The sequence below is a fragment of the Haplochromis burtoni genome, unplaced genomic scaffold (assembly GCF_018398535.1).
Source record: "Haplochromis burtoni strain Fernald_Lab_line unplaced genomic scaffold, NCSU_Asbu1 Contig_156, whole genome shotgun sequence".
In the NCBI taxonomy this organism is placed as follows: Eukaryota; Metazoa; Chordata; class Actinopteri; order Cichliformes; family Cichlidae; genus Haplochromis; species Haplochromis burtoni.
The window spans coordinates 1,254,956-1,280,569 of NW_024582517.1; the positions used below are offsets into that span (position 1 = coordinate 1,254,956).

General features: G+C 40.6%; 4 protein-coding genes across 7 annotated transcripts in view; 1 reads left to right on the forward strand and 3 right to left on the reverse strand.

Annotated features, from left to right (window-relative positions):
• Positions 1-16: 16 nt before the first annotated feature.
• tusc2b (tumor suppressor 2, mitochondrial calcium regulator b) lies at positions 17-2,945 on the reverse strand. Its single transcript, XM_005932238.2, has 4 exons — positions 2,775-2,945; positions 1,918-2,162; positions 902-1,022; positions 17-805 (listed from the first exon to the last, which is right to left on the reverse strand). Exons 2-4 carry the CDS (start codon positions 2,064-2,066, stop codon positions 740-742), a joined length of 336 nt encoding a protein of 111 aa, XP_005932300.1. The 5' UTR covers positions 2,067-2,162; positions 2,775-2,945; the 3' UTR covers positions 17-739.
• A 1,102-nt stretch (positions 2,946-4,047) lies between these two features.
• Positions 4,048-13,131, reverse strand: rassf1 (Ras association domain family member 1). Its single transcript, XM_005932237.3, has 7 exons — positions 13,024-13,131; positions 11,607-12,105; positions 8,259-8,383; positions 7,006-7,110; positions 5,281-5,572; positions 5,080-5,195; positions 4,048-5,001 (listed from the first exon to the last, which is right to left on the reverse strand). The coding sequence occupies exons 2-7, from the start codon at positions 11,896-11,898 to the stop codon at positions 4,852-4,854; spliced, it is 1,080 nt and encodes a 359-aa protein (XP_005932299.1). The 5' UTR covers positions 11,899-12,105; positions 13,024-13,131; the 3' UTR covers positions 4,048-4,851.
• Positions 13,132-17,400: 4,269 nt separating this feature from the next.
• LOC102299087 (transmembrane reductase CYB561D2) lies at positions 17,401-19,572 on the forward strand. Its single transcript, XM_005932229.2, has 3 exons — positions 17,401-17,760; positions 17,844-17,881; positions 17,965-19,572. Exons 1-3 carry the CDS (start codon positions 17,628-17,630, stop codon positions 18,466-18,468), a joined length of 675 nt encoding a protein of 224 aa, XP_005932291.1. The 5' UTR covers positions 17,401-17,627; the 3' UTR covers positions 18,469-19,572.
• Positions 19,573-21,400: 1,828 nt separating this feature from the next.
• The window catches only part of rad54l2 (RAD54 like 2), a 12,260-nt gene continuing 8,046 nt past the window's right edge, over positions 21,401-25,614 (reverse strand). For 3 of the 4 annotated variants that reach the window (XM_005932230.3, XM_042224931.1, XM_005932231.3), the window contains exons 18-22: positions 24,907-25,103; positions 24,405-24,583; positions 24,227-24,316; positions 24,049-24,144; positions 21,401-23,031 (exon numbers count right to left, since the gene is read on the reverse strand). In XM_005932230.3, coding sequence (XP_005932292.1) covers positions 22,025-23,031; positions 24,049-24,144; positions 24,227-24,316; positions 24,405-24,583; positions 24,907-25,103 — 1,569 coding nt within the window. In that variant the 3' untranslated portion in view covers positions 21,401-22,024. The remainder of the gene's footprint in view (positions 23,032-24,048; positions 24,145-24,226; positions 24,317-24,404; positions 24,584-24,906; positions 25,104-25,614) is intronic. The other variant, XM_042224930.1, reaches the window with a different exon arrangement.

Consider the following 25,614-nt stretch of genomic DNA (forward strand, 5'->3'; position numbering starts at 1 on the left):
ATACAGAGAAGGAATGTGATTTAATTCAGCATTTTATTTTGTAATTAAAAAACAGTTATAATAAATTAAAAGTTAAACATTGTATGTCAAACCAGCAAAGAAAACAACAGGATCTGTCATTAGACTCACTGCTGCGATGCACATCTTGTGGCTCTGAGGTCACTGAAGCCAGTCCTTCCAACATTAAATTGTGACATTAAGGGTTTGTGAGCCACTGATTGTCAACTCATTGGGCTGTCCCATAAGTAGATCCTGTTCCATGCATAATGAAGCGAGTCATAATGTCAAAAAACGTAAGTGTGCACTGGCAACTTTTCAACTCGTGCTCAGACCCCTTTGGAGGGAAGAACATTACATTCTCCTTCAGCTCTTTGAGTTTTATGAATCAAACCAGAAGACAATCTACTGCTAAATATTCAGGCCTCAGTCATGTGTCATCCCAAATCTGCACACAGTCACACTTACATGCACACAAACCAAGATCTGTAAACTGATTTTCCCCAGCTTGGCACCATTCTAGATCCCTACTGGTGACCTATTTTGTGTCTTAACTGCACACAAGCCAAAAACAGATCACATGCAGAGGCTCAGCACACAATGCATCAGCCTGTCCACATAAGGGCATCAAATATATCAAGAGATCATGTTATTTTGAAAGGTGGTTCGGGCTTCCATCTGCAGTGGAAGCCGAAGGACGGAGTTGACACAGTGGCTAGTCCGAGACGCTCCTCAGACATTGTCAGGCTTCACAGATGACAACTGGGAAATCTACATGGATGCACGGATGGTCCAGCTTTATAATTCCCTGTGAGGACACGAGAAAATAAAACGATTTGGACATATGCTACAGAGATCTGGTGTTAGTGTGTAAAGTCTTGCTTTAAAATCTTAATTTCCTCACCTGAGGTGTGAGGTTTTTCTGAATCTTCTTCAGCTTCGCTTTTTTACGGCCATTTCTTGTCACAATAGTCTCTTCGTAGAACTCATGGGCCAAGTCACCGTCTTCATCAAAGAACATTGAGCTGGAGCAAAGACACAAAATTACTTGCGCACAGTAATTATTTTTAATACACACAAGCTAGCTTGCTTCTTACGCACGTATTGTGTAAATATTTCTGGTCCACATACTCTAATTTGTGTACCACAAAGAACACTACATCCACATAAGTGTGGTTTTAAGATGTCAAACTTAAGGTGTCTGAATACACCTTAAGCCACTTCCCTTTCATGCGTGATGTGCAAAAGGAAGAAGAAAGAAAGAAAGAAAGAAAGAAAGAAAGAAATGTTGGCTAAAATGAAAACAGTGTCTTCCTGTGGGTTAAACGACTGGTTTTAAAAGGTTAACAGTGTGAGGGGAAAAAAAACAAAACAAAATGAAAAGCAAACAACCAGATCAGTGTAAAAGTGGTGCATAAGAGGGTAGTTAAAACCACTACAGGTCTGTTAAAGTCTGCTTGTGTCCAGTCTAAATACAGTGTGGAGAATGAAAATAGTGGACACATTAGCAGGAAGAACAATGTCAGCTGATCTGGTGTGATTCACTGGTTAAACACCATAAATCTTAGGACTTTTTCTCTCTCAATAGTGTTGCCCAAAGGTGAATGTGTAACTCTGTTTTCACCGAAAACATTTTTACAAAGAACATTTTCAACCATTCTTTACATTTCCCCCCCTCCGAAAGAACACACTGTATCACATTCCTGTTAAATATTTTCAAAATCTTTGCAAAATCATCACACACATACATCGCCCAGTTTAAATAAGGCTGGACAACATGCATGAAACAATCATTTTCGAGCACTGCTTTTGAGTTGGAACCTCAGTCTACTCAAAAACCCACAGACTGCTAATTAAAAACGACACAAGTCAACAACAATGTCATAAATGAGTGTCTTGGTATGACGACATTACATTTACCTTCTTCTTGTAAAGACAAAAGGAGTGGCACCCGGGAAACTTCGAACTCTTGCCAGTGTCTGCTCATTTCCATCTTTGGTTGGATCGTCTGAACTACCTGAGCCAGAAAAAGGCCAAAATCCTTTGGATTTGGAGCCGCTACCTCCCATCTTCAGCTGCAGCACATTATTTTCTCGGGTCCCGAGGCTGCCAGTGGTGCTACAGTGTTACTGTACAAGATGAAATGTGCCTTCAGGGTGTGACACCTGTGAAAAGTGGCAAATAAAGGGTAGCTTTAGCTGCTTTCAGGCAAAACATAATGGCACGTATTGATTTATTTAGTCATTTTTACAAAATGCTACTTTAAGAAAGGCCGAGACCTGACTTTTCTTTAAACAAGACAAGTCCGGACTGAGTTCAGTTATGATCATTTTCTGCTCTAGGCCAGAAGCATGACGGTGCTAGAATAACACAGCAGCCAAAAATCACGCACGCAGTCACGCTTCTGTGTCACGAATTACAAATGGTTAGATATGGAGTTTAAATCAAACACAACAACATGAATATCTGCTTCTATCTGTCTAGTAGAAGACTCGGTAACATTTCGAAGCCATAGCAGTTAGCTAGTAAGCCTTTCCCGACACCAAGATCAGTTTGTCACCAGTGCTGAGAAACTTATCCCGGCTGCACTAATCGTAGCTGCTTTTATGTCACTTTATGTACCGTCTGCTAACATCACCATTAGCTTTTATACTAGCATTAGCCAGGTCAACATGTTCCTAAACAAAATAACATTTACTGACGTCGCCATGGGCTAGCATGGACTGATTTAACAGTTCGTGCTGTTCCTCGTCGCTTTAGCTTAGCGGAGCACATACCTAAATTGCGCAGCAGTGTGCTCGTAGGTAAGAATTTCTCTTTGATGAATTTATGTTACTGGCTCGCTAATTCTGTACAAGCACAGACCTCATATCACACAAAGCTACGCTAAGTTGTTTATGCTATCTGACGGCCACGTTCTTCTTCTGTCCTTTCCCTCTGAAGCTTGGTGCAGAGACGCTGTGGTGAGCTAACGCCATCACGTGGACAGGAATATAATAGTACTAGTGACTTGTCCGTTTTGATCTCATGTTGGGCCGAAACTAGTGAAACTGTCCCTTTTTTCAAGTGTATAGAATTTTAACTACACATTTAATTCCTCAGATAGCTTAATATTAAAAAAGAAGTGCTAATTCAACAGCACCTCTCTGTTTTTTCTACATAATAAAGAAATGCTGCTGTAGTAGATGGGGAAAAAAAAGATCAGCACGATTCTTTGGGATTAAACTATAAGAAGTAAATGTGCCAAATTACATAAATCTATAACTGAATTACTTTGGTGTAGTATGACCAAGATGGAGGTCTTCATCAATAGGAAAAGCTGGAAAACCTATCAAAATAAAACTAAAAGTCCAAAATTTATGTTCTCTGCATTTTCCAAAGCCAACCTTTGGGACAGATTGGAGTCTTTGCTGGTCCCCCATGTCTTTTGTTTGACACCCGTGCTCATGAGCCAATAGTATAGCCACCCCTTGCCACATATACAGTTATTGGACACTTTACTACATACACCTTATTAGTACCAGGCTGGACTCCCTTTTGCCTTCAGAACTGCCTTAATTTTTCATGGCACTGATTCACCAGAAACATTCCTCAGATTTTGGACCATGTTGATAACATCACGCAGTTGCTCCTGATTTGTCAGCTGCTCAACCATGATTTCAATATCCAGTTACACCACATGCCAAAGGTCCAGTGTTGTAATATTCAAGAAAGCAGTTTCAGATGTTTTGAGCTTTGTGATATGGCATGTTATGGATGTGACTGAGAGGGAGGCAAGTGTAATAATGAAGATGCTAGAAGTAGAGGCAGCAACGGTGACCTACAGTGAACAGCTCACTGTGGGTCTTGATACTTAGGGTGAGAAGTAGGGCATATCTGATCACCAGTGGGTTGCAGATATCCAAAGCTGCTAAGGGATGCCAACAGAAACCTTCACACAGACAAAACTACTTGCCCATGTGGGGCCCAAAGCAGTTTTCTGTAGGCAAGCACATTGTGGGCTGTCCACAGAAAACTTTTTAGGGTCTCCAAAGGATAAAACTGCTGCTATCCCTGTGTGAACACACCCAACTGGGCCCACATGCAATGAAGGGTGGGTTTGCCCTGTCCACACAGCCCCACGCCTACCCACTGTGGGCCCACATGAGTGTGTTTGTTGTGTAGACGCCTAATCTCAGCCACATTCAAAAGACTTTGTCAAAAGCCCTTCTAGAAGAATCAAGGCTGACATATCAGCATATTAATACCTACATTTGAATGAGATATTCTACAATCACATATGAGTGTAATATTCATGTGGAAACTACTGTGGTCCCCCACGATGGGCCTTCTAGTCGGGCACGCTGTTAGAAATAATCAAAAGTTTCATATTAAACAGCCATTTTTCACATTTTATTAGATCATCTGAACATCCACACATTTCAGCTTACCCAACTCATTTTCAGAGGCTGATTAAAGTGCCACAATTTAAAAAAAAACATCGTCGCAACATGAATAAAACTGAGTATAAGATGATAAACCAGATAAACTAAGATATGTCACTTTAAATAATCTAATCAAGCAGCATGATGTTTAAAGAAAGAAGTGTGATCAATTAGTCCACAACAATTTCATATGTTTTGAGTCAGTCCAGTTCATAGCTGTACTAGATCAAAATCACCCTGAACTGAACCTTTAAGTAATTCACATTAAATATTACAGCAAACTCCCTGCTTTATTACCAATCTCTAATCCATACAACATCATCACCTGAGCTATTTCATTCCCCTTTACCATGACATAAAATTTCTTATCGACACTTTTCATGGAAGAATGTCTTCTAATTATTCCAGTGTGAAGCTGAGTGTCTCGGTGTCAACCCGGTGTAGTCATCCGGGCCATGGCTTGCTTCATCATGTCTCTAGCAAGAGCGTAGCGCTTCACGATCTCTCTCACGTGTGCTTCTTCCTCCCGCTGGAGGATTCGCAGGAAATTGCACAACTCAGGAAAGCTAAATGCATGCCACTGTGAAAGAGAGCAATTCACCATCTAAGCACCATATATTGACAAGTTTATCTTTCTCAGAACAGAATGGAAACTTACATTTACATCCCCTGTCTCGTTCTCTTTCAGAACCAAGCTTAAGACTGTTTCACTGGGGCCAGCGCACAAGCGCAGGTATAGAGGACGCTCATCATCAGACAGTTTACGCATGTACACTAGAGGAAAGAGAAGCAGAATTTCACGATTCAACAATTGGTTCTGTTTTAGTTTGTAAGAACAATGCAATATTAGGAATCCTACCTTGACCTTGTCTCTCTGTGCGTTCAAACAAGGCAAACTTTGCCGGGTTGTCCACAACGGTGAACTTATTGAGCAGTGCTTCGATGACTTCTCGTACCCGTGTTTCAGAGCTTATATGTAGGTGCTTTGCAGCATCTTTGGGGAGGTAGAATGATGTCCGCCGCTTCATCCGTCTTCCCTGATAATCATCTTCCTGCATCAAGCTCAAACTCTGACGGGGAGGAGGGAGGGAAATGGGACGAACTAACTGAAAGTGGACCTTGATGAAACCAGTGTAGGACCCATCTTTATTCTGAAGGGTGGACAGATTTATAGCATATAAATGGGAATTAAAAGGTTTAATACATTATCAACAAATATTATGAATAGAAATATGTTCACACATCTACATAACTATGCTGAGATGTGGTTGTAGTCAGACATTTATGACTAAAAAAACAAGAATTGCCTGCACAAGTTTAAATTGAATTTGGTTTTTCTTTAACCCACACAGGGTCACATATATACATACATACACCCCACAAATATTTGGTTAAATATCCCTTTGCATGTTGTGAAGGTTCTGACATAACTCTAGCTGGGTATTCGACTGCTCTTCTTGGCAGAACTGGTAGAGTTCATTTAAATTGATTAGTTTCCTGGCATGGTGCTTTTAATAGTAGATCACAAATTCTTAGTATGGTTGAGGTTGAGGCTTTGGGAAGGCCATTCCAGAAGCTTAATGTTAGCCTGCTTTTTCTTTGCTCCATTCCAAAACCAGTTTTGATGTTTGTTTGGGATCATTTTCCTGTTGAACTATCTGGTTGTATCCTAGCTGTTGATTTAGGGCGAAGTTGAAGAATTTGGAGATAGTGCTGCTTATTCATCATTCCATCCACTTTGTGCAATGTACCAGTACCACTGACAGCAAAACAGCCCAAGAGCACGATGCTACCACCACCATGCTTGACAGCTGGAATGGTGTTCTTAGGTTTGAAAGCCTCAGCTTTACTCCTCCAAACATACCTCTTGTCATTGTGGCTAAATAGCTCAATCTTTTCTTGGCTGACGATCAAACTTGTCCACGTGAGCAGTTGCAAATTTTAGTTGAGCTTGAAGGTGTTGATTTTGGAACAGGGGCCTCTTTCATGGTTTGAACCCCTTCAAAAGTGGTGAAACAAGTTGTCCATTTGTACATCTGTTTAAACCTATGATCTTGGAAGCGCCAGTTGTTTGGAAATGGCTCTAATGACGCCAACTTGTGTAACTCTAGGATCGTCCTTCTTGGATCTTCACTGAGTTCCTTGGACTTTTCCATTGTTCTGATTATTGGTCAATCCAATGAGTGCTTTTAAAACAAATTATTTTTAATGCTTTTTGCTTTTTATACCCATTGTAGTCAATCATGATTACTAATGAGAAGTTTTTAGTTGTCGGTGTTTCTATATATTATAGTTTGTATGTATACTTTTAACCCTGTGTGGATCAGAGAAAATCTAAGGAGCTTGGAAAGAAAGCGACCGGCAACAAAGCAAGTCCAGACACTTTTCTTTCCAAGCTCCTTAGACAACGACGACCTGGATGACTGAGAACCTTCACAGACATATAGCAACAAAGTGGTTTCTGTTTACATACAATCATAATGATTGTATGCAAACCTCTGACCACAACTCTATGTATTTATATGAAAATGCACATTTTTTGCTTAACTGAATCTCAATGAAACTGTTTTTTTCAGTTCCTCACATCCACCATGTAGAGATTGTTGCTGATCTGAGCATTGTATTCCTTCACCTTCTGTTGAATCTCACTAACACTTAACTCCTGTTTACCCAACTCGATCTGTTCATCCTGAAAAGAAAATGGAAAGAACAACAAATAAGCCACGATACAGTGAGCAGAAATCTTGCCTTCACAACTAGGCTTTAAAAAGGGAAGGTGAAATAAAACAAATGCATGAAAAAAAAAGTCAGCTCAATACAAGCTCTTTTTATGTAGCCAGAAAAAAACAATAAAGAAATATTTACTTAAAACAGTTGACCAAAAAAAAAGAATTAGCCTGATAAACTATGCCACAGCCTCACCAGTACATTACTGTGAAAGAAAGATGAACACACAGTGAAATGCAGGTTCATCTCCCAGCTGCTGGCTTCCTGAGTAAAGGATGAGTCGCTCTTCTAGCATCACCATTACCATTTGCTCCTCACTGACAGTAAAAACGCAATAATGACATCTGGAGGGGGAAACCTACTCCCAGTGGGATCTGCTTAAATTATCTTAAGTGACAATTTTCCCCTCATGTTATTGCTCATCTATACTTCAGAGGATTTTAGTGGAGAAAAATCTAAACCTCGGCATTATTTTAATGTTTTCTATGTTTATGTTTCTATATTTGTAAATGCACTTATAACAACCACACCAATGGCTTTATTTTTGTTGAATTCAATACTTTGCTGCAGCTTTCCCAGGAGCCTAACACATCCAAACATGCAGGCATTTAGAACTTCCAAAGCCTTGTAAATGCACTTTCATCCTTCTACAACAAGGCCCCTAAATTGTTCTGATTGTTTTCCCAGTAAAAGGTGTACTGAAAAAAGGATATTATTATCAGTTATAAAGTTAATATTTACAAAATAAAATAAAGGATCTGACTGTGTCTGGTTGGTGCACAATCATAAATGAGACCAGGCAGCCAAAAGAAGTGAACTGAGAAGAAAAATTCCAAAATAATCTAAAATCTATACTCCCAAGTATTCCTGTGGGGAACCAGAGACAAGAGTAGTGGGCAGCTTCCCTCCATTTGACCTACCCACCTACTCCATATGAATGTAGGAAGAGTTAAGTGCACTTTATTTTTGTGCAAAACTAAAAAATCCTAGTTGTACAAATAAATAACAAGCTACTGAAATTTTTCTGTAGCTACGAAAATAGAAAAAATACAAATGAAAACTGCTGTCTACACAAATACACTGCTATTATAGTGTTCTTGTTTTCCTTACCACATTTGTGTCTGTCTCGATGCAGTCATCAGATAAAGCTGCAGGCTCTGCTAACAAACTTCCATGTGTCATGCAGTCCAGCTGGATGGACGGTCGGCACCGGTAGTGACAAGTGTAGCTGCAGTCTATGAGAGTGAGACGAAAAGAGAGCGAGAAATCACTAAAGGTGATATATGTCAAGACTTGCGGTGTAGCTTCTTCTCATGTTGTTTCTAGTCGTAATTGTTTTCCCTTCCTAAAAACCTGGCTGTGTCGAATTGCTTCATAGCGCACTGCTGCATGCAGCAGGAAGGCAAAAAAAAAAAAGACGCTCCCTGGCTCTACATGTAGCACACAGGAAGTCAAAATGTGATGCTTTCCAGAGCTTCCTTCAGATTAGGAAAAAATGTGTGATAAAATTCCTAATGAATGGAAAAACGAACATATGAATCCTACATACTATAAATCATGTGATGCAGAAAGTGAAGAATACATCACATGTCCTCAGTTTGAACCTCATGAATGGCTGGAGGCTTCCTGTGTAGCCATTTTCTCCCTGTGCCTACATGAGTTTCCTCCTTGTGCTTTGGCTTCCTCCCACAGTCCAAAAACATGGATGATAAGGCCACTGATGATTCCAAATTGGCCATATGTGTGGATATGGGTTGTCTGTTTCTTGTGTTTGCCCTCTGATGTTCTCGCTTTAGTTTCACAATATTTTTAGTTATTTATTTAAAATTTGCTTTATCTCAATTTCAGCACCTTCTTCAAAGGGCAATGATTAAATATTTCCACTAGTTAATGTAATAACCCTAAACTACTGACTGGATGTGGTAGAGCTGGTAGTGTAGTCACTACCAGCTCCACCACCATCATCAAGTTTGCTGACGACACCGTCGTGGTGGGCCTGATCTCTGATAACAACGAGACGGCCTACCTGAAGGAGATTAGGAATCTGGAGAACTGGTGCCAGAGGAACAACCTCCTTCTAAACGTCAGTAAGACAAAGGAGCAGATAGTGGACTTCAGCACTAAGCAGGAGAGGAACTACCAGACCCCTGTCATCAACGAGTGCCCAGTGGAGAGAGTGGACAGCTTCAAATACCTCGGAGTTCACATCACGCAGGACCTGTCATGGTCCTGTCACATCAACACCGTGGTGAAAAAGGCCCGTCAGCGTCTCTACCACCTCAGATGCTTGAGAGACTTCCAACTGCCCTCCAAGGTGCTCGGGAACTTTTACTCGTGCACCATAGAGAGCATCCTGACGGGAAACATCTTAACCTGGTTCGGGAACAGCACCATGCAGGACAGACGAGCTCTACAGAGGGTTGTGCGGTCAGCTGAGCGCACCATCCGCTCCGAGCTCCCTGACCTGCACTCAATCTACAGCAGGCGGTGCTGGACCAAGGCCAGGAAGATGGTGAAGGACCTCAGCCATCCCAACAACGGACTGTTCTCTCTGCTGAGGTCAGGAAAGTGATTCCGCTCCCTGAAGACCAACACAGAGAGACTGAGGAGGAGCTTCTTCCCGCAGGCGATACGGTCTCTCAATCACACCACCACACAGTACTGACCCACACATGGTTCTTACACACACACTGGACTTTCTGGACATTGTTTTCACTTCATCACTTAAATCACTTTAAGCATATTTGCACTGCACAAGACATAATGTGGATTGCACAACACTGGACATTATATTCTTCATTTCCAGTTAATACTTGTACAGCTGCTGTTATTGTGTATATATTTATTTATATTTATTTATTTATATTTCTTCATACATTCTTATATAGTTCTATATTGTGTATTTTGTTGTACAGTTATTTTATTTTATTTTCAACTTTAATTTATATATTTTATCTTATTCTCCCAGTTAAATTTACCCTGTACCACGTACACAGTGTATGACTGTGTACGTGACAAATAAAATTTGAATTTGAATTTGAATTTGAATTTGGATACTACATAATTAATCAAAGAATAACGCTGTTTCTATTTCCAATGTTCAAACACTTTCACAAAAGAACAAAGTGAATTTGTGATTCTGTTGCTCGACTCTCTACTTCTAATCTCCCCGGCAGATGGGGCGATGGGAAGTTTACTTGTTCATTAGGAAGATTTGAATCTTTAAAAACAAATATCTAATATATAACTTTTATATACACTGACTGGCCAGTTTATTATATAAAATTATCAACCACTCGTTCACAAAAATATCTAATCAGCCAATCACGAGAAAGGTGATTTAAGTGACCTTGAAGGTGTGGTTGTGGGTGCCAGATGGGCTGGTTTGAATCTTTCAGGCATCGCTGATCTACTGGGATTTTCAGAATTAGATTTTTTTCTTTTGAGTCAGTGGAGGACAGGAGGTCACTGAACAAACTGCTCTCCATCATGGACAGAACATCTCACCTGCTCCACTCCACACCTCAGAGGCAGCAGAGGCACTTCTACCTCAGACTGAATCAACTCTGATGCCATGAAGAAGGCGTCAGGAGACCATTCCCAATGTTCTCTATAAAGGTGTATTATAACTCTTCATTCTGCAGTTGTTTTTCTTTTTCTTAGATTCATAGTGTAAATATTATTTATTAATTGCAATTTGCACTATACTCTCACACAATGTCAGTTAAAACACAGTCAAAGTAAGAATAACTTCATTTTTTACTTTTCTTTGTTTTGTTTTGTTTTTATCAGTGCTGTATAAATACATCTCATAGTATAAACCCTTTACTAGACACCTGTGGTGGGTTTTTTTACTTTAATTTTGTTGTTTATTTGTGTTTTATTGTAGACTTGATTATTTTTATTCTTTTTCCTACTGCTGTAACACAACAGTTTCCCCTGTGGGATCAATAAAATATCTATCTATCTATCTATCTATCTATCTATCTATCTATCTATCTATCTATCTATCTATCTATCTATCTATCTATCTATCTATCTATCTATCTATCTCAACCTAACCTTTGCACCTTTGGAAAGTGGAGCAATAGAAGCTTTGGATCATGGACAAATCTGCAGCAACTGTGTGATGTTTTCATCTGAGTGTATAGCAAGAAACTTCAAAAGACTACAGTTTTCAGCAAACTTTACTCTACTAGGAATCAGCAGTGCATTTGTCGGAAAATGTTTTGTGCTTTGGATGTGGACGCTTGGAGGGACTGACTGATTTTATAGTCAGGCTGTCAGCTAGAGTTGTGTTTAGGGGATGATGGAGGTCTGTGATGTGAAAGAAGAAGATCTGCATTATCAGGATTTACTTGTTTGTTTTGTTTGTTTCATGGGAACTGTTGACGGTGAGAGAAATAGAGATTATAACCAGGATTATCCTGTAAACAAATCTTTTGTGGAAGTACTTACTGGTGCAGCGTAAACTCTGCTTATAAAGCCCCCAGATGAATTCACCACACAGGTCACACCAGGTGAGATGTGCATGACTGTATGGCTGGAAATCATGACCCACACCAGTCTCTCCTGTGTGATGACCAGAGGCCTCAATGCTGACGTTATCTCCAACCAGACGGACGACACAGTAGTGGCTGGGATGACCCAGGTTTGCAGTCGACGGGGCTACGTGGACAGCTGGAGCGGCCAGCTCGATGGGATCATTTACACTGAGATCCTGCAGCTCTATCAGCTCACATTTAGACATCCTGACCTCGATGCAGAGACGCAGATGCCAATATGTCAGCCAAGCACTTGCTGTCCATGAGCTATTGTGGGTGCATGTTGCCTTTCAAGATGAAAATATATGCACCTTTGCATGCTTTGCAAATTTATAGCGTGTGAGGCAAAAAAAAGGCACTGGGTCAAGATTTGATTGAGTCCACTGTGATAATGGCCTCTAAGTCCCCAGGAGCTGCAAGACAGGTAAAACAAAAATGTTAATGGATACGTTTAACATAAACATGCGTTCAGCATGTGCACTGTATGGGTTTTACGAATTAAAAAACCCCCCCAAAAGATTAGTCTTTGTTATCTGATGCCAGGATAAGATTATATTAAAATGTGGGACAAGACGACAAGTATAATCCTGTACAATCCTGGGACAACTCGTGTTGTTTGACAGTAGGACTGTGAGGCCAAACTGCATATTTAAGACAAAACATTGACACTAAAAGTGGAAAAATAGCAATTGTTGCATGCAGAAAGCACAGAGCTATGTCAGAAACAACTGGCAACTTCAGTAACAACCACATGGCTCATACTTTTTGTTGATAATTGTCAGTTTACTTTGAAGAACCTGAATACATCATTCAGCTGAGACAGACAGCATGTGCACACTGCTTGCCAGTGTTGATCTCTGAGCTGCAGAAACTGATAATAATAATAATAATAATGATAATAAAGTCAAATACCACTAGGAAGAATAAGTGTACATGCTCACAGGTTCATCTGGAACTCTTTAAATTAGTGTCCTTGTGGAGCTGCTTTGTGCCGTGAATATGAATACCCGGGAGTCTGTCTGCCAAGTGGGTCACCACACGGTGCAATTATTCACACAGGGCAACAAGAGCCCATTGTAACCGTCCATAAGTATCCATGCAATTTATTTATTATGGGGGGTCTTATCGGTTTGTTTACCAGTCGAACTCATGTATGCTTAAGTCTTCACGACATCTTATTGTTTCATTGGTCATCTGATTTGCTTAATGCAGCTCTGCGTGTAACGGAGTTAATCCCGCAGTCTGAGACGGGACGACAAACTCAAGTTGACAGTCACACCCGAGCAAAAATCCGTATTTTTTGAAAGACAAAGTGTTGAAGATGACCTTACCTCGCTTACTTTATCACCCACACTCATTCTACAGGGAATCTGAAGAGCGTTCGCAGCTTGTCGTTGAATTAACAGCGACCCGTCCCTCGTCCGACGCACGCACTTCTGTTTGCGCATGCACATTGTGGGTGTGGGATTACCGTATAATCCCATATGAGTATTAAGCTACACTAAGAGGAATCCCCTCTGTTCTCATCAGACACTCGACTGTTAGATGGAGTTGTAAGTGGGAGCTGTTCTTGATGATACTGATGATAGCTTTGGCAGGATGTTAAAATAAATAAAAAAGATCGTAAATTAAATATAAACGGCTCCTAAATAAATTTATTTTTTCATCTCTGTGTTGTTGCTGAATGACGCATTTCATTTGGGAAATTCCTTTGACAACAAAGCCCAGTATTTAATAAACGTTGCTGTATCAGAAAGAGTAGCGATCATTAAAAAAAACCCAAAAAACTGTTTAATTCCGAATAACAAAATTAATTCTTAATGATAATCTTTTAGTCCATAATAAAACAGTAGATATGCTTAAACGGATACTTGTTTGAAATGAACAGAATGATTCATTTTTGATTTGGGGACACTTGAACTGGCAAATCAGTCAGAGAGAAAAAAAAAACCTTCCAGGCTCCAATATGGCAGATTCTCCCAGGCCAGAAATGCATGTTAGAATACCATAACATGATTTATTCATGTCCCACACGCTCATTCTCTGTTTCTCACAAGTGGGAGTAAGGCACATCTGAAGCTACAAGAGGGCGTGAGATAATTTCTCTACAGTTAGTAACGACTAAAAACCAGCCAAACAGAAAACAGCGTTTTCACAGTTAAAGGTCCACAGCTCTGGAACATCAGAACAGATAAAAAAGGAAGGGAATGTATGGCTTAATGAAGAAATAGAATAGAAGAATAGAATAGCCCTTTATTGTTATTGTACATGTACAACGTAGTCATGGAAATCTGTCACTAGAATGGGTCTTTTGGGCTCTGCAAAAAAAGAGGCACGTCGCTGCAACCCCCTCTGGCCTCGGCTCCGTGGCTGCTGGGTGACCCCTCATCTGGGGCTCTCCTCAGCTCTTCCCAGGAGGGTGGCACGGTTGCCCCTTTAGTGGTCCTCCTTGGGTCTTCGTACTCTGGGCCCTCTGGATGTCTGGGGCCTGGATCTCCTCCATACCTGCTTCATGCCCTGGGGGACGGGGCTATGGCTCCCCACACTCCCTAGCAGATCGTTACATGGAGAAACCTTTTGAATACAAGCGTGCTGATCCACACAGGTATACACACGGGTGTTCACAGACACAAACTACACCTTTCTTGGCTGCTACCTCAAAGCACATTGTGTGCTGTTGATCTTGCGTGCTGCACAATAACATTTAATATTTAGTATCTACTGTTATCTACTGTTAGCTAGTTTATTGTGATAGTGTTATATTTATTATGTTGCTCTTTTTTGTTTGTTTTCTCTTCTGTTTTTTTCTTCTCTCAACAGGTGATCCAGGTGTTTTTCTTTCTTTCTTTCTTCCCTCCTTCCTCACTATCTATTCTTTCCAGTTTGTCTTTCTCTCCCTCTCTTTCATTCTTTCTTTCTCCCTGTCCTATCCCCCAGTCATCTCTGTCCCGTCTGTAACAACTGAAAATAAAATCAAATAAATACATAATTATAATAAAGGTCAATCAAATGGACCAATATGGCAAGGCCATGATGATCCACTTGGTAAAGTAAATTCGCTAAGCATCTTTTTTGGCCTTCAGACAACAATTCTGTTGGCTAAAGATCCAAACGGGACAGGCAAAAAAAGAAAAAGAAAAAGAATGGGTCTTTTGCTTTTTATTCAGTCTCGTTCATTTACTTTTCTCTTCAGTTAACTGAAAACATGCTCTATTGAACTAAGGTCAGGTGACTGACTTGACCATTGAAGAATATTTAATTTCTTTGCACCCAGAAACGTTTGGGTTGCTTTTTCAGTATGCTTTGAGCTATTATCCATTTGTACTGTGAAGTATAGTCTGATCAGTTTTGCAGCATTTGGTTGAATTTGGGCAGAGAGTATAGCCCTGTGAACTTCAAAGTTCATCCTACTAGTTCTATAAGTAGTCGTATCTTCAAGAAACACTGCTGACCTGGGTCCACTGGCAGCCGTACATGCTCATGTCATAATATTGTCTCCATGTCTGATAGATGACGTAGTATGAGCCGTTTCTCTCATCCTCCACACTTTTCTCTTCCCATCAATCCGACACAAGTTAATCTTGGTTTCATCTGTCCAAAGATTTATTTCCAAAACTGTGCAGCCTCTTTTCGATGTTCTCCAACACAGTATAATCTAAACTTCCTGTTTCATTGTTTTTTGTTGTAAGCCTTGTGTATTTCCATTCATGAAAGTGTGTCTTGATTATAGACTTTGACAATGACATGTCTACAGTGTTCTTGACTTGATTTGATGTTGTGAATTGTCTTTCTTAACCATGGAAATAATTCTGTTATCATACCCTTTAAATTCCTGCCAGGTCTACTTGCTCCTTTAAAGAACCAACAACGTGAGTATCTAAAAGCAAAAGCAACTTTACTGCTCATGCTTACCTTTTAAGAAGCTTCATTTTTAAAGCCTGCAACAGTGAAGACATGCAGTACCCTGTGTGGTGTGCATTGTATAGGACGGAGAGAGGAGACAGATACTCTGACTGACAATGTTGTTGTTTTCTGTGCTCTTTGTGACTCTGCAAGTGTGGAAGCCATGCAGAGTCACAAGCTTATTAGAGCGTAATTGAAGCACAACAACTAATAGGCAGCTGACCAGTAAGTGCTGGGTGTGGAACTGGTGCCATTAGTCTGACATATAACATAAACTGAGGAAATGCTTTAGGTACTTTAGATGACACTTCTTATCCACTGTGCAATAAATAGCATGAGGGATGCATCTAATGGCACCGAAATTTATTTTGCAGAATTTTCTCAATAACCGACAACTACAAAACCACTTTGTTAGAGATAAATACACCTTTTCAAGGACCTTGACCACGTGTTAAAGGGCCTGGCAGCAATCGCGTGCAAGTATTCAAGCACTTTTGAGGAGAGGTTGTACTACAATGCTCTGTCCACGTAAACTAGCAACTGAAGCCGGCGGTTAAGCTGGTCAGAATAAAATGAAAGGAATTGTGGGAATTTCGGTTTCAGAATAAAAGCTTTACCATGTAACAAGATTGCCGTTTTATTTGGATTTGAGTTATTTCTGAGTCTTTGCACAGACTACTGCAGGTTAATCAGACAAAGCTCAGATCTTGGGCTGGTGGACTAAAAATATTATGTCTGTATTTTTTTCAGATCAGACAAGCCAAGGAAACGATTGTTATGAAAACTCTTGTGGAGATGCTCCTATATCAATAGATCATTTACAGAACCCAAGGTTAATGCTCCATCTGGTATGTTATAACCTTATTTACTTACATGATTTAATTCAGGATAAGGATAAATGTGTTTATGTGCAGGACTGTGTAACATACATGTTTGAGAGGCTAATTCAGTCAATATTTAGGGGGAATGCGCTGCGTGTGTGTGACAGAGAGGGAAGCAGGTGTAATATCTGCAAAGAGCAGAGGCAGTGAAAGTGGATGAGTGTGAATACCTGGGGTCAACCCTCTAAAACAATAATGCATAAGAGAGATAATGAAGTTGAGTATCAGGGATGATCTGTGACAGATGGACAGGCAGCAAGAATGAAAGGGGACCCTTACAAAATGGGTGAGACCAGCTCAGGTTGAGTTAGTGAAGCAAGGCTGCGCTGGTTTGGGCATGTGCTTGATGTGAAGCTGCGAGAAGGAAAAGTCAACAACAGTGGATCATCATCATGTGGAAACACTATAAATGCATCCTCAGGCACACGACCAGGATGCAAAAGAGCTATTTTCCGACTGTTGTCAGGTTGCTGAATAAATTACGACCTGTTAATTTACTTTTATTTTTATTGCTATTTTGATGTCAGACATATGCACTTTTACTAATGCATTTGAGCATATATAAAATGTGGTGTCTCACTGTGTTTCTGCTGATCTGTTCTGAAACAAAAAGTTTTTCCCCCACTTTTTACTTTTGTTAATCTCTGATGTGACAATAAATCTGACTCTGACCCATAAAGGGAGCAGCTAAAATAAAAGAAAAAGAAGAAGCAGAAATAATAGTAGTAGAAGAACCGTGTCAAATTTGACACAATCGGACCAGATGTTAATAACGAAAATCTTTATTGTATTATTTGACAATGTGGGGATTTCAGATTCAGGTAAATCAGCTGACATGTTACAGAGTCTCCGGATGAACGTTTGTGTGGAAGTGTTCCAACGTACTTTGTTTTGAAAACCCTAGCCGGAAGTCTTATCATCGCCGGCGGAAAACACCAAAGCTTGACGTGTGTTGACGTCACGACAAGGGACATGTTAATAATTTACTAATGTAGGCTTTTGTTTGTGCCGGGTTGTTAAATAAAACAGTGGAGCAGCAAAAGAAGACAACGCAAGGACTTTTGGCCCATCGTCACTTCCGCTTCTCATTGATTCAACTAACGGCGAGTTCACGTCGGTCACATTGTGGCGATTGAGTGAATTTTAAAGACATGGTTCACAAGAAAGAGCCTGAATCAGAGCCTCGGCTTTATGGCTTTACCAGAACAGCGTCTGTTGTGTTGACCCACCTCATCTGCTTTGGCTTCGCTGTCTTCATCTCAGTTCTCTCTCAACCTGGTACAAGTGAGTGCCTTAAGTAATCACACATTTCTACAGCAGTGCCCGTCATTGCATCGCATTTAATTTGATTTCCTGTTTTGTTTTAGGTTGGTTTTCTTGGCATCCTTTCTTGATGACCCTAGCTGTAAGTTTAAACAGTTAAAATGTTCTTAGATTCTTTAATTGATCAAATTTGCCAACGACTCAGGTAATGTCCTTTCCCTCCAGTTTTCCTTCTTCATGACAGAAGCTATACTCCTCTTCTCACCTGAGGGCTCTCCTATCAAAAGTTTTTCACACAAAACCAAAGGTGGTGTTCACCGGCTCCTGCAGGGCCTCTGTGCTTCTTGTGCAGTCCTGGGCTTTGCTGCCATCTTTTATAACAAACACCTGAGTGGTAAACCCCACTTCACCTCGTGGCACGGTCTGTTGGGCCTGCTGACAGTGTGTGTGGTCATTGCGCAGTCCTTGGCAGCGATGCCTCTCAGTTATCCTTCTCTAGCCAAAGGCTGGTCCCTCGCCAAACTCAAGCGCTACCACGCGGCGTCTGGACTCATCACCTACCTGCTTGGCAGTGCCAGCATGCTCCTGGGCCTCTGCTCTGTGTGGTTCGCTGGAGCTGTCAGAGAATACACCTGGTACCTGTCAGCACTCTGCCTGGTGCTCAGTGCCTTGGTCATAATGAACCAAGTCTCCAGATCTTACATGGCTAAAAAACGGTTCCAGTCCTGATGAGGATGTAAAAGAACTTAAGATGAGCTAGCCTCACAGATTAAACTTATTTGAGTTGGATGTTTGTTTGTTTTTAAACTGATTTACATGGAGGGCAAAAGGTGCTGGTTTTTGCTGCCATGAGCCTCCCTGATGTTTTGTTTGTTTGTTTGTTTTTGAAGAAGAAAAGGCACTATGTGTGATTTATGAAATCCTTTTTCAATACGCATGGAACAAGAGCTGCAATTGTTGACACTGAGGTCATGTCTTATGTAGTCTTTGTTGGATTTTGGGTTATCAACAAATATCAGCTATTTGCTGATCTTAATGCTATCAGCATTTGTAATAGCCAGTAAATGAGAATTAAAGATGAGACAGAGGAAGCAGCCTTTATATTTTGAGTGTCGAGAAGAGTGTAAGCGAGTAAATAAATAACTACACATCAACGTTAAATGTTGAAAGAAAATAAAATATTGGCACATTTATTGGATATTAGATTTTTATATCAACTATCAGCATTTGTATTGTTCTTTAAAAAAAACTGACACCAGTTGGCCTCTAATTTTGGGGTAGATGCTACCAAAGCTGCTGTCTGGCTTGTTTGTTTAGTTTCTGCTACTTCATGTTAGCTTTAACTTAAAGTTTTTGTGTTAAGTAGAAAATGTTGCAGTTTTAAACCAACAAACATGCAAAGGGTGGAATGTTGGAGCTAGTACTTATTCAATAAGGGATTTTAAAGAATGATATGTGTGTATATACATGTATGAATATATACACACACCATTTATTTACTTGTTTATGCTCTCTTCGGATCAACTGGTGTTTGTGGTGTTCCAAACATGGAAGGTGCAGGGTGCCCTCTGCAAAATCAGCACTCAATATAGTTGAAGGGTGTTTCCCCGTCTTTTAAAATTTTAAAGTTTTCATTCATTTATAGATAAGCAAATACCTAATATTTTAATATTATTAAAAGCCCATAATATACTGTATATTGACCTGACATTGAAATAACGTTGACCTCTTCTCAGGTTACTGATGATCCTGTCATTTGATTGTTTGTACTGTCACATTTGGATACATCATGGCTTTTAAAATAAATGTATTTGTGTATGATTGACACTGCGATAGAAGAGTGTTTTATTGTTAAAATAACATTGATAACACAGTCATATTTTGCTTCGGTTTAGGCTGCATGTATGAAAATCTGACTGGATCAGCCATTAATGGGACAAATCGAGAAAAAAAAAAAAAGAGGTAAAAAATGTAATTACAAAAACAACATTTTCCATCATAAATAAATACATTTCCGATATTTAGAGTGTAATGAGGGACATGACTGCCAGGTGAACACCAAAGATTTTTTTTTTTTTTTTTTTTTTTGCAAATGAATGAAATATTCCAAAGAACAAAAGATGTAAAGCATTTCCAACTGATTGAGAAGACGTAACAAAGACACGGGGTCGTTATTTTGTACCTTGTACAGCTCACAAGCAGATATGGTCCTTTTACAAAGTGCTAGCTTTACCTTCAAATTGGAAACAAACCAAATCACAAGTTCCCAAGATGTGTTCAAGAAAAACTGGAGGGGGAGGAAAAAAAAGTATCCAAGCTGACAGGAAGCCTGCAGCAAATAAAAAAGAACAGTACTCAACAGGGGAGAGAGAAGATCCCCAGAAAAAAAACGCATACGAATAACGTAACTCAACTGTTGTCTCAGGTTATCCAGTGTCTCTAAAGGCTAATAAGCACTGCATCTAGCCTAGTTTACCAACATAGGAAAGCGACTTTCCTAAAACTAATTAGCTCAAGGTGACATGATAACACAGACACACAAGGCTACGGAGAACAGTGAAGACCCAAACTCCCTAAAGCACTGCATATCTACACTGACTGACACTACTGACAGAAGCTACTTACACTGCACTGCACTGAGGTGAAAAGCTACCACATTATGGCACTGTCAGTTTTGTAAGGTCACCATATCACCTGACCCGGTTCTGCCACAGTCACAGGCGGTTGTACTGAAAGGGTAGTTACATCTAGTTTGATGGTTGGTGGCTACATTAGCGACATTTTGATGCTCTCAGGCTGCATGAATGCAATGGTTTCTATAGCTCAGGTAACGTTTGTTCTCAGAAAGAAAAACCCTAATACAGTTACTGCAGCTGAGATTACATGTTGAGTGTAAGCTCACTGAGTAGTCATGAACTAAATGGTGGGGACACTTCAGTAAGAACTGCAATGGAGGAGAAATGACAGGCTTCTGCGAATAAGCTAGCAACATTAAACCTTGGTTTGAGCTCCTTTTGGCTTCCAGTCAAAATCTACCTTAAATTTGTATTTTGAGTTTTGCGCCGAGGGTCTAAATGTCAGTAGGACGGATTTGTAAAAAATAAGATAAATGCTAAGACTGAAGACCCCTTTGTGTCTATTTAAGGCTAAAAATGAAAGAACACAGTCCAAATCCATGTCCCTGCCCCTGTGTTATCAAAGGCTAGTATGATAGTACATTCACTTTAATTTTAAGGGAAAAAAAAAATACAAAGTTAAACAGAAATTTGCTTCCCCAGCATCCTCAGGGTGGGTTTATCATGATGACTGTCACCGTATTAATAAACCATTTCCTTACGACCAAAATCTACACACTGCACAGTATTGACTTGCAATATAAACAATGATAATGACTGTTTATTTACAAAGTATCAACATGTTCAATTATAGTATCACACATATCCTTTAACAGGGGAGCTACAATGTCTATCAAACTGCTAAAGACTAAAATATGCTTGAAAGCCTAAAATTCCTGTTGTTAAAGGTGAGCCTTGAAGGATCATCTCTCAATATATTGGGGATTTTCACAATCCCCTCCACCCATTAGCTACTGTGTGTTACTCATTATTGTGGCATGTAGCGTTCCAGTTTTGTTACACTTTTTAATAAGAAACTGGCCATGAAAAAAAAAAAAGTTTCCAATCACTTTCATTTGAAGTCAGAGGAAAGAAAACTGCAGGCATAGCCTTGCTTTAAAACGTAGCACAAAGAGGCTGTTTTGCCTCCCTGAAAGATTCGGCTGGTCCCCGTATGACAAAGGTCTGTTCCCACTGCTCTGCTGCTCCAGCTCAACAACTTGGGACAGTCAGCATGAGGATTTTGTAACTCTTGACTCTGGAAAGTCAATAAGGTATGAGCTGTTTGTGTGCGTCCTGATGTGTGACATTTAATGACATCATTAGAAATGGGAATTCAGTTCCACTGTTTGCTTGGTCATAAGTGAAACACTGCCAAATAAAGTCAAAGCAGGCAACTTCGTTCTATTTAAGAGGTTCAGGATTAACATAAATCCTTCCTGAGACGTTTTATTATTTATGCATTTCAATCTAATCAAGTTGCACTTTTTTCTCTTCATTTGCATTCTGAGAGCAAATTCAGAAAATAGCACGCAACTTTGGGGGGTACAACAGAATTTCGTTGATTTAGTTGCATAAAAGATTTAAATATTCCCATTCCTAATGCACTTTAGGTTAAACAGATGTGTATGTGTGTAACTGCCTTGCCAGCACTTTCTGAGACTCCTGACTTACTGTCCTGTCACCTCAATAACATCATCATCTGAACTGTCACCGCCGTTCTCTGTACTTTGATGTCTGTCTGGTTGGGTCAGAGCTGCCCCCAACAGGCTGGAAGTGGGATTGTTGAAGTGGGACAGGAAGCTGGATGTAGCCGAGCTGGAGTTGGGTGCAGAAAACCCCCCTGACCCTGAGAGAAGAGGCGTGGAGAACAACCTCGGCTCAGAGAGCAATGGCTGACTGAAGGTGAGGGGGAACCTTGGTGAAAGCAGGCCAGCCATGTTGGGGTTCATCAAGTACCGAGGCAGAGAACCAGATGGTAGGGAGGAAGAAGTTGTTGCTGAGGATGTAGATGACATAGGAATGGTCGTAGAGGCAGAGGAGAAAATAGTGGACAGAGAGGAAGAGGAGGGGGTGGGAAGGTGCCCGTTCCCTGTGGCAGGTTGTCTCAGTAGGTCTGTGCCTGCAGAGGGAAATATGGTCTGTAGGTCAGCCAGTGTTTGTCCTGGTGTTTGTAGGAATGATGATCCACCACTACCAGCCATTAGAAGTGGGTGACTCATGTGACCAAGGTTCCCAAGTAGGGATGAGTTCAGACCCACTGGAGGAAAACTGAGCCCACCTGAAAGCGAAGGGAAATGAGCTGCAGCAGAAGTACATTTGTCTCCCATTTGTGCGTTTCCCTGACTTTCAGTACTCTTGCGTTTGGTGCCTCGCATCTCTAAAGATGAACTCAGAAGGTCGTCACCGAGCCTACTGAGATCGCGGGCCTGAAAGTTTTGTGAAGCATTTCCATCTCCCGACGGCACAGATGACATGTCTGACGGCGACGCCAAATCGTTCCCTGCTCCAGCAGCAGCAGCGTCGCCTGTGGATGAGGTGTAATGGCTGAGCTCTCTGAGGATCTCCGTGCCTAAGGGAGAAGAGGGTCGCTGCTCGTCGTTGGGGGAACGTTGGTTTTGATCCACAGGGGAAGAACAGCCATTACTGACTGGTCGGATCCCCGAACCCTGGGAGTCTGTAGAGAAGACAGAAATGCAGACATGTCAGGGGTCTTATACAGGGTTCCCGTCTTTGGGGAATTTAATTTTGAAAGGTCAATCCTGAAAAGAAAATGACAAAGTTATAAGTTGAAAATCTTGTTAAAAAACTTAATGTAGTGCATTGCACAAATGTGATCACTGATTAATGGGACAGTTCACCCTCAAATCAAATTCACCTTTTTTTCTACAGTTCCCCAGTTTGTCCAACTTCTCTTAAATATAATGGAACAAAATGAAATGTGGTCCTCAAAGAATCAAAGACATACATCCAAAAAGAAAGTAGGTCCTACATACTCTCCGTCTTACCTAAATGACTTGGATCAGGGATGTCAAACTTGTTTTACATCGAGGGCCACATACAACCCACTTTGATATTAAGTCGGCCAGACCAAAGAAACTCCCTTTTCCATCAGACTAAGGAAGTTTAACTGCACATTAACTACACTTTGTAAAAAAACAAAAAAAAAAACTAAGCAAAACAAAACTACATTTTCTATTGTAGATAGAAAAGTTCCAGTTTTTCACTGTCATCTAAAATTATTTATTTATTTATTATTCAATTACTTTGGTGTACTATCCTTCTGAGAACCAGCCAACTGAAAGTTAGTCGTTTCCTCGGTTCTCAGGAGGCCATGAATAGCCATGTGGGAGGTCTTTATCCGTAGGAAATGCTATATAACAATACTGTTAAAAGTCCAATATTTATGCCCTCCTTTAGATGCTCCAATCACATCAGGTGGGCCAGACTGGAGTCCCTGCCAGGTCAATTCTGGCTTTGTTCCCTGGGCCTTGTGTCTGATGTACCCAACTTGGATGGATAAACAGCATTACAGACCAGAAGAGAAATATCTAAATTTGATTAAGTGTAAGACTGCAGCTATCGATTATTTTAGAAATCAAGTGTTCTACTGATTATTTCACTGATTAATCAGATAAGAAATACTTGTCTTATGAATGAGACAAAACATCTGAATGAAGAGGAAAACCCCTACCTCTTGAAGCAGCAGAACCCCCGGCTGCAGGTCGACTGATCTTTCCAGATCGAATGGCAAATATTCGTCCATCGTTTGTTCTGATGTAGGTACCTGCTTTGCAGAAAAGAGTAAGTGAAGAGAGATGTTTAAATGAGTGTTTGTATGCACAGAATTCTTAACACAGCACTGAACCAACCTTTAGATCCTCTGATAACATGGATGCTCTCTCCTGCGCTGATTCGAGCTTGAACATCTGTTGAGCTGTTGGCTCCTGGGATCACTATATCTGTGAATCCAGACAAATGGCGGATGTAATATCTGATCATTTATTTATTTATTTATTGTGATTTAAACATTAAAAACATCATAATAACCTGTTGTGGTGACAATCCTCTGCACGTAAACACCGGCTTTCTGGAGAAAGTTGACAGGGAGACTGCCGGAAGAGCCAACCATGCCCATGCCGACCTGGCGAGGCATCATGGGTATTGGTGTTGACTGAATTGGCCTGACACTTGCCACAGGCTTGTCATCTGGCCGTGTCATGGGACGCCTGCAAATATGAAGGCTGAACTTATTAGATGAACTTGAACATGAACACACAAACACGAATACACACGCACACACACACTCTCTCTCTCTCTCTGTAGTTGTAGTTTGGAAATTCATTAGAAAAAGATGAGAAACGCAGGTAGAATTAAAAAAAAAAAAAAAAAAGAAGCAATCAAAGCTACCATTTTTTTCAGACTTTGCCGAACCTGGAGTGATTTTTTAAATTATATTATGCAAGATACTTAGTGTAGTAATGACTTCAAAAGAAAATCAAAAACTAACATTCAATGAATGCAAAACAAAACACTGTAGACTTGCACTCACCATCCACGCTGGGCAAATGCTGGTATGTTTGTGAGCGGATAATCACTGGTTGGGTAATAGGGGGCATATGATGGACGGGAATAAGGTACAGAGGCTCGTTTCTCATCCTCGTAGCTCTTCTTAGCAGCTCTCTTCTCTGCTTTGGTCAATTTCGACTCTTTCCGGTCCACCAGCAGAGACTCGTGGTGGAATGGTAGCTGTTGAAATTAATTGAAACTGAATCAAATATCAGCGATGCCGCATTTCATGAAGAGGCAGCTCTCTCACATGCCACACACGCTCGGCAGTCAGTCAGGACTCTCTGAGTACCATGTTTTTTTAAAAATGGCCTCCTTACACAGTATCAGGAGTTATTAGGTCAACTAGTGATCTAAATTGGCCATAAGTGTGAATGTGATCATGAATGGTTGTCTATCCCAACTTGTATTTGCCCAGCGATAAACTGGGTGTACCTTGTCTCTCGTCCTATGACAGCTGGGATAGGGTTTCAGACCCATATGACACTGAACTGGTAAAGAAGTTAAGAAAATGAATGGATGGATGGATTTTTCTTTTGCTTACTCATTCACCGCACAGTTAAGACTTTGCTCTTCGGTGGTTCAGCTGTAACTCAGCAGGAGAGCTGGCTGGCAACTAATTCTTGTTGGGAGCTTTTATTGGACTTACAGTCAGCTTATAAGAAAAAGAACCACTGCTTTCCCCCCCCCC

Excerpts from the sequence above, each read along its gene's own strand:
- tusc2b (XM_005932238.2), bottom strand. The coding sequence starts at position 2,066 with ATGGGAGGTAGCGGCTCCAAATCCAAAGGATTTTGGCCTTTTTCTGGC. Across the intron at positions 1,023-1,917 it reads TTTGTCTTTACAAGAAGAAG|CTCAATGTTCTTTGATGAAG; the intron begins GTAAATGTAATG and ends TCTTTGCTCCAG. Across the intron at positions 806-901 it reads AGAAAAACCTCACACCTCAG|GGAATTATAAAGCTGGACCA; the intron begins GTGAGGAAATTA and ends GTGTCCTCACAG.
- rassf1 (XM_005932237.3), bottom strand. The coding sequence starts at position 11,898 with ATGTCTAAATGTGAGCTGATAGAGCTGCAGGATCTCAGTGTAAATGAT. Across the intron at positions 7,111-8,258 it reads TCGAGACAGACACAAATGTG|GATGAACAGATCGAGTTGGG; the intron begins GTAAGGAAAACA and ends TTTTCTTTTCAG. Across the intron at positions 5,573-7,005 it reads ACAATCTCTACATGGTGGAT|AATAAAGATGGGTCCTACAC; the intron begins GTGAGGAACTGA and ends TCCACCCTTCAG.
- LOC102299087 (XM_005932229.2), top strand. The coding sequence starts at position 17,628 with ATGGTTCACAAGAAAGAGCCTGAATCAGAGCCTCGGCTTTATGGCTTT. Across the intron at positions 17,761-17,843 it reads TCTCTCTCAACCTGGTACAA|GTTGGTTTTCTTGGCATCCT; the intron begins GTGAGTGCCTTA and ends GTTTTGTTTTAG. Across the intron at positions 17,882-17,964 it reads CTTTCTTGATGACCCTAGCT|TTTTCCTTCTTCATGACAGA; the intron begins GTAAGTTTAAAC and ends CTTTCCCTCCAG.